The sequence below is a fragment of the Cinclus cinclus genome, chromosome 21 (genome assembly GCF_963662255.1).
Source record: "Cinclus cinclus chromosome 21, bCinCin1.1, whole genome shotgun sequence".
In the NCBI taxonomy this organism is placed as follows: Eukaryota; Metazoa; Chordata; class Aves; order Passeriformes; family Cinclidae; genus Cinclus; species Cinclus cinclus.
Genome location: NC_085066.1, coordinates 1,973,987 through 1,986,933, shown reverse-complemented (window position 1 = coordinate 1,986,933; position 12,947 = coordinate 1,973,987). Strand labels below are relative to the sequence as shown.

The 12,947-nt window shown below is 40.5% G+C and overlaps 1 protein-coding gene across 4 annotated transcripts in view; it reads left to right on the top strand.

Moving 5' to 3' along the window:
- The window catches only part of MYO1B (myosin IB), an 87,815-nt gene that overhangs the window by 34,925 nt on the left and 39,943 nt on the right, over positions 1–12,947 (top strand). For all 4 annotated transcript variants that reach the window (XM_062506780.1, XM_062506778.1, XM_062506779.1 and 1 more), the window contains exons 5-6: positions 2,807–2,853; positions 5,244–5,307. In XM_062506780.1, coding sequence (XP_062362764.1) covers positions 2,807–2,853; positions 5,244–5,307 — 111 coding nt within the window. The remainder of the gene's footprint in view (positions 1–2,806; positions 2,854–5,243; positions 5,308–12,947) is intronic.

Here is a 12,947-nt window from a genome sequence, read left to right as displayed (position 1 = left end):
TTCAGCTGTGTGTAGGTTTTCTTGAGAAGAAAATGGTTTCCCTCATGAAGAAAGAGCTCAGGAAATTAGGTCATGCTTCCCAGCCTCCTCCTGCTGCTCTCAGAGGGCTTACCCTTTCCTAACCCTGCCTTGATGATGCCTGGCTGTATCAAAAGACTTGACTTAGTTCAGTCCCTCTGATTCATTTCCTTCCAAATTGTATTATTATAGGCTCTAGTAAACAAACAAGCTCTGTAAGGCATTATTTCTCTTTTGGGGAAGAAAAAAAAAGGGTGAAGAAATGGGTCTTAGAAAAAAACTGAGCCAATCCATATGCATGCCTGTTGTTCCCTGAGACATATTGTTTTTTGGGTCTGGTGACTGTTGGCCTGTTCTTCCTGACAACTGCCATTCCTGCTCTCCCATGAAAGACTTTTTGTTTTTTAATTAGTAATTTTAATTTAAAGATGTTGGCTGCCAGAAACAGGATCTTCTTCTTTTTTTTTTTTCTTTTTCTTTTTTTTCCTGGAGATAGGATATACGATTCTCAAAGCTTACTGTTTTGTCCCATTGTCTAATAATTGCCTTCAGAAGTTCCTTGGTTAGCACTGACTTATTTAGATCTATTGTGTCGATTCCTGGCTCAGTCTTTCCCAGAATTTTCAAAGCTGTTGTGGTGCTGAGACACAGTCATTTGTCAAAAGACAGTTTTGCATTATGGCCAGATCATATGTGGTGTTTGTAAAGACTGTTCAGTGTCAACATTATGTTTATTGCCTTGCTTATATGTGATGAATTGGAGTCTACAGGGGACAAGGACTCTGCCAGTGAGAACAGAAGGAAAAGTGAAAAAAAAAAAAGAAAGGGAATGCAAAAAATTGGGCAGAGAGCAGTGGGGGAACTGGATGGTTAAAACGTGGTCTTTGTACACAAAACAGAAATTGTAAGCAAAGACTTGTAAAGAAAGGATGCAATGTTGACATTTAAGAATAATAGAAGTGCTGGTTAAGCCTTTCTTTGATGATCAGCTGTGTTCCCCTTGAAGCTGAATGGGGGGATTGCAGCCCTCCATTGTTTTGGGTTCACAGAGAAGAGCTGTGTTGTTTTATCACTGTTCTGGAAGCAGATTTCAGATATGGACAGAAATGGCGTGGTAGATATGGAGGCTTTTCTTGCCAAGGCTAGATTGTTCCCCGGGGACTGCCAAATGGGTTTGATTTCTTGTTGGTTTGTGAAGCTTTGTTTTAATGCAAGAGGAATCAGCCAAGCTTACTGAAGATTGCCTTATCATTTTAAGGTACTGTTTGTTCTACTTGATGTGCTGGTAATGCCCGTTTAGCTTTTTTGGAGGGTCAGACGCTGGCTTATTCCATAAGGAATAAAAACTGAGCAAGCTTGGATGCTTACATAGGTTTTAAACAGAAATTAAGCATTTGTGGTTAGATTTATTTTTCTTTGGGTATGTAGCTCTGTTTCAGTCAAACTGCAGTGCAAGAAAATGCCATAAATGTTACATATGCATAATTTATCTTACGGGATTATTTTTATTAAACTACAGTTGCTACTGTAAATTAACTTTTAGAAACAATGAACTTTAGGGAAAACCAAGGAATATGTCTCATACTTTATAATGGAACATTTGTGCTTGACTCCATGCAGTTATAAATGGCTTTACTGTTCAGCACTGTATTCAAGAAAATGCAGCTCAGAGATTTGGTTGTTGAAAAGATGATTTATTGGAGGGCATAAAGATTTTTAAAACAATTCTTTCACTTATCCTGGCCTTTAGGATCAACAAACTTTTCATTTTGGCTCTAGTTCTTTGGTCAAGAATAAGTCTACTCATGCAAGTTTGTGGAAGCCTAAAGGCATGTATTTATTTCTGTCCAAAAACATTGACTTGACTTGATCTTAGAATATATATATATATGCTATGTAAATAAATACTGAGATAAATCAAGTCTCTTGTTGGAAATAGGAGTGCTGTACCTAATGATGGAGGGGACACTCCTGTTTGACTCCATGTGCTTGGACAATGTGTGAGTTTTAGAGCTTGAATTGTCCTCCAATCTGAGATCTTGTCCTGCCCATGCTCCAAGATGATGGCTGTCCATCTGGAAAGTCCTTTCTCAGAGAATTTTCATTGTCATAAAACTTAACCTAAAGAAATTCAAACCAAACTATTCAGAAAGCTAGTTTAGGTCAAGATGAAGACAAACTTTCATTGTAAATCTGACTGATTTCAGCTGATTAATATTCAGCTTGAGGTAGGATTAATCGGTTGAAATGGTGTAAATAAATCCATTTCAAAGCATTGATTAAATTGTCCTATGCAAGCAATTAAAAAAAATGTCATTCTGTAAATTGCTCACTTCTGGCCTCCTGCTTTTAACATATTCTGGGAACTGGGATTCATTTATTTGTCTGAAATGAAGAAGTATTTCCTGTATTTAAAGTTTTTTGGGTAATAAAATTATGAATTTGTTGATTCAAACCCCAAAGATTTATATGGGGTTTACCCATATAAAGCTTTATATGGGTGCAGTTTTGTTTTGGAACTATTTCCGCTTGTATATTTTTCTTTAGCTTTTTTAAACAAGGAAAGCGTTCAGACAAAACTTCTTAGGACTTTTGTAGGTTTTTGTAATTTGTGATCATGTCTGTCACACTCTGTCCCCACGGACTGATGCCCATACAATGAACAGGGCATTGTTTCTCAGAAGTCTGTAATTCCTTTAAATATATAAGCAGTCCTAGACATTTTAGCATTTAAATATTTTTTTTACTGATAGATTTGCTTGTTGCATTTGTTTTTCTCTTTCTCCAGCTTTTGGAAATGCCAAAACTGTGCGGAATGACAACTCCTCTAGATTTGTAAGTATTTTCTTTGTTCCTTTTCGAGGAGCGTGCTGTGCTGTTGGCTGTTTCTGTTTTACCATCTATCAACCATCAAGGCATCCATAATGAGGGAATAAATAATCTGGGGAGCTTTCTTGTAGCTGTCTGAGGACCGTGGTGTTTGAAGAAGGTAAACACCTTCAACAGCAATCAGTATTTAATTTTGTACACAGGAGCACATTCTCCTTACCCAGTGTGCTAGTAGGGCACTTTTAGTGATGCCTCTTAAAAGATGGTTCACCTCCTTGCCAAAAATCTTGTTGGTTTCTGACATGGGCATTGAGTTCAGCTGAATATCAAAGTAGAGGCTAAGGAAAAAAAAAACAAAATTAGGATGTGGCAGCCTGTGACCGGATGAAAACATGATTACAGTGCAGCTGGATTCTTTAATTTTCTGGCACTGGTGGCTTTAGTGTCAGAGACCATGTGTCCAGCAACTGGTCTGCTTAGCAAGTAGATCTTTCCATGTTCAGAAGTATGAGTACTTAACAGTTTTTCCTGTGAACATCAGAAAACTGAAAACAACTCTGTCATTTTCTCACTTGTGTCCAGAAGAGCAGTATTGTGAGATGGGTCAAGTTGGTGAGGGAAGGAAAATTGATAGAATGGGAAAATGGTGTGTTGTGAGTTAAAGCAAATGGATAGAAGGCTGGACACTTTGAAACTGGAGAGCTGCTTCTTTTTCCACTTGGGAGATTTCCTCCCCTTCCCTTCTAATAACTCTCAAGAGCTGCTGATGTTCCCCATGTCTTTGAATGCAACTTATGCAGCTCATTGCCTCTGATTGTGAAAAGAGCAAGGGGTCTTCATCACAAGGGCAGGGCCAAAATTTGGGGCACCTGTAGAGATTAAAGATTTCTTTGTTAATAGAAAGACTGGAAAGACTACAATTGTCAAACATGGCACTGCAGAAAGGATGGGCCCCGAAGTCTTTCCAGGACAAAGTGGAACTAACAACTAGTTTGCCTTTCAAGTCCTTGCTTATAAACACTGAGCTAAAAATACTTTTGGAAACACTGAGCTGTCCCAGTCCTTGAGAAATGAAAATTTAATTATCTGATTTAATTTTTTTCATCTCTGAAATTCGAATCAGCTATGAATTAACCTTGAACAAGACAGTACAGGAAGGAAAATAGAGTTTAAGTAGAGTCAAGCCGATCTTGACAAAATACCCAGTAAATTAGAAAATATCTTTGAGTGAGTCAGTGTAAAGCGATTGGTTTTTTATGTTCTGTAATAAAAAGTAAAATAGAAACAAAACCCAATCTCTTCCTAAAGGAAGTAAATAAGGAAATATAAACACAAGGCTTTTCAATGTGCTGCTGTTGTATAAGAATCTTAGGTTTGGTTGGGAAGGGACCTTAAAGACCATGTCATTCCAAACCCCTGCCATGGGCAGGGACACCCTCCACTGGACCAGGCTGCTCAGAGCCCTGGCCCTGACCCTGCCCTGCTTGTCTGGGCAGCCTGTTGCACTGCCTCAACCCTCGCTGTGAACAGTGTCCCCTGTTAAGTATGCGCCAGAGTTTGGAATTTGGCTGGATCACTACCAGCAGCTTTTATCTTTCTTAACTCCCTTGCCAATGCGAGCAGCACTGCTTTTGCCTTTTCTGCACAGTGTGCTTTGTCACTGTTAAATGTAGCTGTTACTACATTAAGCACTTGTCAAATAAATTAAAATGATCCAAAGACCGGGTGCGATCTTGTGCGACGCGGAAAAGTCGAGCAGAAGGAGCCGCGCTGCGCCGGGATCGGAATCGCTTGTGCAGTGACAGCCCCTTAATTGTTGCCTCTGGTCTCCTGAGTTCCAAGGGAAGGAGTTCAACGGGGAAAATCCATCACTTTTCCAAGGCAGGCACAGGCATCCCGTGAGCGTGAGCAGCGCCCGCTGCCAGCCGCCGCTCCGGGCCAGACCGAGCGGATCTCCTTCCCCTGCGCTGCCGCGGTTCATGCTCTGAGAGCTCCCAGCGAGGAGAGAAGGCTGCCTGCAAGATCATTTCTTCCTGCATCCGTCAGGAAATAAGCACGGATGGCTGCAGGGCTTGTTTGGTGTTCTTGGCGCTCCCGTGGATGTTTGTGTAATGTGCGTTTTCTTCGTAGAAACTTGGAAACTGAGCGAGTTACTGGGTTGCTTTACAGACCTGATTAAAGCTTTTTTTTAAAGCTTTTTTTTAAAGCTTTTTTTTATTTTCATAAAAATCCCTGGTTGTGATAAAGTCTGAGAAGGTTTGAATAATTTTCCGTTTTTCAAAAATTTGGCTGGAGATTGTCAGATCGCTCTTCTAACCTTTCAACCAACTAACTTAATGTCTTGAGCAGATTTTCTTAAATGAAAATTATAATCTTAAAATCTGTTGCTTTCACAGGGAAAATACATGGATATTGAGTTTGATTTCAAGGGTGACCCACTTGGGGGAGTTATAAGCAACTGTGAGTATTACTTTTGGTATCAGCATATTCATGGATTAAAATGTTTTGCACAGAAAGGAAGGTGGTTAAATTATTTAGAAGATCAACTGTGTTAGTCTAATAGAATCTCTCTCCATCACGTGATGAATTCTGCTTTTTAGTTTTATTGCTGTTGTGGTGCTGAATGATGTACCTTAGAGTAAGTGAGGACAGACTTGAAGAAGTAAGCATGAATATTGAATTTACTGTGTTCTTCCAAAGGTACTGAGTGATGCTTGTGAGGCTGTATGTTGTCTCTGAAGCTGGTGGCAGATGCATATGGATATCTGAGGGTCTTTTTTATTCTTGAATCCCTGGAATCAGTTGTGTCACTAGGTTTGATGGGTCCTGTCATTTGTAAGGGTGATACAGAGTGTGCTGGGGACCACCATGAGATGAGTTTACTTGGAACCAAAGCCATCTGTATAAATTTATACACCTCAAAGTGTAGGAAAAGGCTTATAATGAGAGAGGATGAACAGCTGTTGAGTTTAGGGAGGCAAAGGTGACCTTGGAGCTTGTTTCATGACACCTGTAGCAGTTCAGAAATTCTGACCAGCTCTCTGTTGGGAAGAAAAAGGCTGGGAAGTGAATGACAGCCCAGAATGCTTTGACTTGCTTTTCTTTTGAGGGTTTAAGTGCAGCTTTTAAAATAAATTCCTCCTCAGTGCTATATAAAGCCATATTTGTTTGGTTTTCTTATTTTTAAAAGGGGAGGGAGAGGGCAGTGAGTGACTATACTAGGTGTCACTGACCTAGCCTTGACCTCTCTTTCCACTCAGCCAAATTCATTGCTGCTTCTAAAGATGAGACTTTTGATACCATTGGCATTTGACTGGTTGTGAAATAATGAGACTCGCCGAAGGTGAATTGTACTCTCCATCTCACATAAACATTTTAAAAACACTGTGAGGAATTTTGCACATAAATGTTATGTTTTGGCTTTTTTCAGAGGGCAGACATTTTTTCTGGACACCTTTTTGAACTGTGCCTGAAGAGCCTGATTTTTGTGACAGAGTAGTTCTTGAAACTCAATTCACTATACATATGTTTATGTCTATCTATTAGCTTTGGCAGTTGACAAAATTAGAGGCCAAACATAATATATTCATAATAATTAAATGTGAGCAAAAAGGTTCTAAAAGTCTGTTATTGGTTTCTTTTTTGTTTCACATTCAAAATAGATACATAAAAATGAAACCCTCCTTTGTGAGAGTGGACATTTAACTGTCTGTCTTTGCAAGTACTGCACTGAGTCATGTAATTAAAATATTGTGTCATATCAAAAGGCAATCCAAATAGTTGCTCTGTAGTTTATCTGCCCCATAAATCTCCGCATGGTGTAATTATAACATTGCATGTAATTGTAATGATGTGATGACATATGTATCAAAGGGCAGACATATTTTTGGGTCTATGTAAAATATGTCAATTTTAGGCATTCTTTCTGTCTTGTCACATATAATAAACATCTAATGGCAAGGAGATTAATTTCAATTTAAGAACAAACACCTGATGTGTAAGCCCTATTGTGGAAATGATGTCACTTGTTGAACTGTGAAAAGCCTCATCCTTGGCAGGGTCTGTCACAAATACTGAGTTCCTGTAGCAGCATGTTAATATAGCTCATCTTTGATTAAATGTTGGCAAAATTTGGTGTGCCGTCCTTCTCTCTTTAAAAGAGATTTTAAATTCACTGCATTTTCAAAACAATTTGGTTGTGCTGCCTTAGATCTTTTCCACACATCTGCAGCATTGCATTGCAACACAAACATTTCTTTTTCTGTGAGGCATCGAGATTCTGAAGGTACTGGGGGCCTAAATTCTTTTACACCACTCAGAATTTCCTCTGGTTTAAGTCAAAATCAGGATTTGTCTTCATAATTCATCAAACATGAAGTCAAGTAGCGCTGAAGTTTCCTACCCTTAAAAGGGAAAGTATGATTATGAAAATATTCATAAATATTCTTTGATTTCTGACCGCCTGGTGGTTTGGTATTAATATGATGTGAAGATGACATCATAATGCTGTAGTTAAACTTTAATGGTTGTTTCTGACCAGCTTGATTTCCAAACATCAGTTAAGGAAGGCAGTGGGCTTTTTGTGCCACAGCCTGTGTCTCCAAGATGTATTCCACACTGTGAGTGGCTTGGAGCAGACACAGCGAGCACCTAGGTTATTTTGGTGGCAAGAATGGTTACCAAGATAAGCTAATTTTTTCAGACTGGTGTGGATAAGGAGAGACCCATGAGGCTGAGAAGTGACTTTGGAATGGGCCGTTCTGCCCTGCTCTGGATTGCTGGGAAGCTCTGTGGAAGGCTGGTCCCTCTGCCTGTGGTGGGTGACCCTTCAAGGAGTGGCTGGTGCTGCTGTGTCCTTCCCTCTGGCCGTTCTCCTGGTGCCTTTCCATGAGCTCCTGCTTCTTCCTGAGAGGGGCTCACCTGGGGGGTGAACCTCGCACAGGATGGAGTTAGGGGGTGGAATTATCATGACAGTGCACACTGCCCTGCCCAGTTTGCAGCCAGTGGGAATGTCCAGCTGGAAGATCCGAAGTATTTAATGTGCCATAAACAGAAGGGCAAATCTTCTGAGTAAAATGAGAATGGAAATAATGAAATGAAAGGGATTTGTGACATCTATAAATTCAGAACTGGTATGTACCCAAAGTGAAGATAACGTTGTGTTTGAGCAGTGTAAAATCTGTGCAGTCTCTTTTCATGTATGGCAGCTCAGATCTTCCAACTGTGCTGGTTTCCAAGGGAATTGATATACTGTTATATCATCATGAACACCCATGAAAGAAAAAATTGAGAATGGAGAATTTGAAATGGTTGTGATTTATGCAAACTTGGAGTATTTTTCTTCAGTCAGAAATGTTTTTCCCACGTGGAGTTGAAGGCAGCAAGTGTTGCATTTGTTTGATCCAGCACCAGCAGGTGTGGGGATGAGCAGGAGGGTGAAGAAGGCTGACTGAGACGTGCTGTAAGCCTGAGTTGTTAGTCCTGCCTTTTTGTTGGATTTCTGTGAAGATCCCAGCTTGTTTTCCTAATGGGTGGGAGATGCTGGAGCCCATGCAAGGTGCTCAGTCCTGGTGCCAGCTGCCAGGCAGCCCTTCCATTCACAGGTGACCCGTTTCATGTGCATGGGGTTAGGGAATCCAAACGACTCCTGTGAGCTCTGCTGAACATGAAACCCTTGCTGTGTTGCCACCTGGGACTGTAGGCATCCATCCCATCAAAGCTGAGCAGCAAACACCACTCCCTGCTTAAAGGTGTGCTGCTGCTTTAAAGGGCACCTGCAAACAAATAAATGGCATTTAGATTTTTCTCTCTTCGTGTCTGCTCTGTCTGCCCTCCTGGGGGTGTTTACAATTGCTGCTGTTGCAGTGGGCAGTCATGTCAGCACTCAGGGCTTTTTTTTGGTTTTTTTTTTCCAGAGCACTTATGAGTAAAGGCAATGTTGGAGTGTTGCTTTCAGCTGGGCATAATATTGTGAAAATAAATGACAGAGAAGACCAATACTATTCTTAGTTTTCCATTCATTATAACTACTTTGTTAGTGAGGATGAGAGAGAGGAGAATGGTAATTTATTTTCTACCTGTAATTACAGACTAATATGTATCTTCCATAAAAATAGGTATGTTTGGTTCTGAATTAATAGGTGCTAATTGCAACAGCTTTTTTTCAGCTCTAAAATATGACTCTTTGTCCACAGATATTGCATCTGTTTTGAACTTACGGCAGTGTTTGTGTGCACGCTTGGCTTGTTAGTTTTGTGACTGGTTTTGTGTACACTAAATTTGATGGCTGAAGTGGCTTTGCACAGTTAGGCTCAAAATGTTTCACTTTCACAACCATTTATACCTTTTGAAAAGCATGGATCTCAAAATAGCTTTTGCAGAATTTTTCTAAGTCTTAAATTTTCATTTTTCACCTGGAATTTCCTGCTGAAGAATACCTGTCTTTTAGCACTAGGTGATCTTTCCTAAATCTGCCTTTCAGTGATTTAATGATTAACTAGGAGACAACATTGGTGCAGGTTGTGAAGTAAAGGATATGCAATGTCTGATCTGGAAAAGCCATTTTTAACCAGCAAAACATCTTTAGAGTCCAAATGACAAGAGATTAAGAAAGGGCCTTGTTCTCCCATCTTTTCCAACAGCAGCATGAAAGAAATCTGTCTATCTAAGGCAGCAACTTTTTTTTTTTAAAGCTAGCCAAGTGATGACTTTGCAGCAATATTAAACATTTTGCTTAGCTCATTTTTAAACATCATTCATTACTTGAGCAATGAGGATTTAACACTTAAAATTACGTAGTCATTGTCAATGCACATACTGCCCATTTAGTAATTTTTGACTGACACAGTTATGGATCCACGAGAACATTACTATGAACTTGGTGGGAATACTAGGGAAAAAGTTAATGAGAAACTTTTTAATCAGTGATGTTTTTTTAATGGCAGCTAGATAATCAAGGTAAAAAAATAGAAAACAGTGTGGCTGTAGAAATAAACTGCTGTGACCAGAACATGTTCTGTAACTTGGGTTGAGCAGCTAAAATGCTCCTTGGTCATGGCCAGATGAAGAGACTATGACTAAAATAAATTTCTCCTGGATGGTTTAGAATGTACCATGGATGTGTCATTTTTTGGTTTTACTGTTTACTTACTCCTTTCTTGAATGTTGATTTGATTTCTAGTATATTTAGAGAAATACAAATATCCTAAATTCTTCTGCATTGCTCGAGTTCATGGGTCAAGTAACAAAAAAAAAAAAAATTGTGTGAAGTTGTGCATTAGATTTTACAGCGGTATTCAGAATGTTGGGGTTTTCTTTTCCTTTTTTTTTTTTTTGAGTCAAATTGTTTTGCAGGGTGCTTACACAGATGTCTTGCATTTAAACAGTGATATCTAGGAATAACAAAAAAAAAATTCTTCAGAATCTGTGGCCTGTAGATGTTTGAGTCATCTGAACTGATGGGTATTCAGACAGAAAGGTTGAACTTCTCGAAGGCAATTTAATTTTTCCTGTTGTTTTGGTGCATGCAACAAGTGAAACATTCCTGTTGAAGCAGAAGCACTGTTAGAAAATGCAGAAATAATACCCAGCCCATAGCCACACCATATGTACTCCTGTATGGGCTCTCTTGATCATTCTGTATAGCCCCTAGACATAATTCACACAGGCCGTGTAACGAAATGTGATGTTCAGAGAGTTTGGGGGTTTTTTGGTTCTGTGGATTTTCACAGAGATGAGCACCATCTGTCCACACATTCCACTGTCAGCACAATCTCTGAGGGGCCACGTGCAGCAATCTGAGGTGCAGCTTTTTCTTTCCTCTTTGGAGTGTTTGACCCACAGAACTGGCAATGGGGTGGGAGCTAGCACAAAAGTTACAAAGGCAGTGCAGTGGTTGCATCAAGAAAAATAGATGTGGTCGATTTATTAAAATGCTAATTAGGGCAAACAGAGGGAAGAAGTATTCTGAAGAAGTGGGCAGATGGTCTGGATCTGTCCTACAAGTCTGATTTCAGACTTGTAAAAAAAAAAAAAAACAAAAAACTCTACACAGATTTGAAAAAGAATTGGCGGCAGCTGCTTTGTTAAGGAAAACACCTGATTTTCTGACAGTGACTGCTTTTTTCCTCAATTATGAAGGCTGACAATATGGAATGATAGGGCTTTTGAAAATTGATTGTGAATTGGTTAATTTTCTTGCTTCTAAAAATATATAAATAAGATGAAAAAAAACTGGTGAAAAAAAACTTATGCTCCTAAACATAGCTAATTTGACATACATTCAGGAATCTGGTGAAGACCTGCAATTAGAAGACTTGCATACAGTGTTTTATCAGGATGTAAAGCTGGGCTTTTATGATAGCATTGGAGTAAATTTATAGGTAGAATATTTTTGAACCCAAATAAGCCAAACCACATTGCTTCAATATCCTTTGAGAATACAGCCATTTCCTGAAGTGTGTGTAGCCACTGTGGGAGCTGAAGTTGTTTATTTTTTTGAGATTAAATTTGGCTGTGACCTGTTCCAACACTTGCCTGGAGAAGCTTCACGGCCAGCCCAGCTCTGAACTGCCTGCTGCTCACCTTGCCTTCCCCTGCCCAAGTCCTAACACTTGGATGGGGGAATCTGCCTCTCTGTCTGTAAATAGTTGGAAATTGTCCTCCTATTAGCTATTGAGAAGGTTAATAGTACTGCCTGAGTTTTGTCCTCGTTGTCAGTGCCTAATTACTGGCGCAGAAAATAAATTTTTGAACCTGACTCGCTGTAGTTTAGGTGGAGGAGGGACTCAGAAGCTTAATGTAATTTTGTGGGTTGAGGTTTTGTGGGCAGAAGGGTCTTTATTTCCTGTTCTGTGAGAAGGGAGGTAATTAGGTGATTACAGTGGGCAGCACAGGCAGCACACACTGCCTGTAGCCAGCAGAAGTAGGAATGCATCTACTGCACTCCTGTCCCTGGAGAGAACCCCAGGACACATCCACCCCTCTGGGGCTCAGCCCTGCTCTGCCAGGGGCTCCCCAGTTGTTCCTCTGTGGTGGGACTGGGGTGAGGGGTTGCTGGCCTGAGTGCCACCTCTAACTTCCCACGTGGCAAACTGAGAACTGAAGTGACTCAGCGGCAGCAGGAATGGAAATCTGAGAAAAGCTGTGCTAGAATACAGCTCAGGTATTCCAGCAAGGGGAAACGTTTAACAGCCCCTTGTGATGACCTGGTGTTTCCTGTCTTACCTTTGTGAAACCTCATGTCACTTTGTGGATGTTCTGAAGAGTGGCAGTTCCCTTTGGGAGTTTTCTCCTTGCACAGGCTTAGAGGGGATTTAACCCCCAGTCACAGAGAGATGTGGGGCTGTGCCATGGTAGGTGCAGGGGAACTCCTTACCTGTGTGCTTGGACTGAGGCACTGAATGTATGTAGCTCAAGAGAAACACGTGGGAATGGTGTGTTTTCCAGCTGGAAAAATGTAGTTGTGCTAGTGAGAACAGAAGAAAAAAAAACCAACACGCTTTGTGCAAAACCAGCAGGTGACACTGATACCTGTTGTCCAGGTGTTCCCTTATTGCATTCCTCTTCCTGTGAGCCACAGCCTTCCAGTGCAGTGCAGGCTGAACAACCTTTGAATTGTCACCTCTGTGGTAAATACGATGTTGAGTCTGAAGTGCTTGCAAGGTGTTACAAGTCAGTCTGCTTCTGCTGCCTGCCTGGATTCCTGCCCTCGTGGGCAAGGCTTAGAAAGGTGTCTGGCACTGGGGACAATCCTCCTGTCAAACTGCTCCATCAGTGCAGTGGTGCTTTTCAAAGTGCTGCTTTTCCATTTCACTATATCTGCATGGAGCTTCTGTCAGCCCCACTGGGAATGATTTCACAGTGTGACACGCCTGAGGCTCACAAAGAGCTGCATGATTATTCAGTTTAAATGCTTTCTTTATTTGTTCTCTCCTTTACATTTACCCATCCTTCACGCACTTAACCTGGTAACATTTTGCCCCTCTTCAAACTTTCACCCACAGAGTGATTCTCACCGAATCTTAATTTTGTGGTGGTACTGTAAATCAGTTACATCTTTTGAGCACACTGCCTCCCTGACCTGAATTCTTGCAGATCAT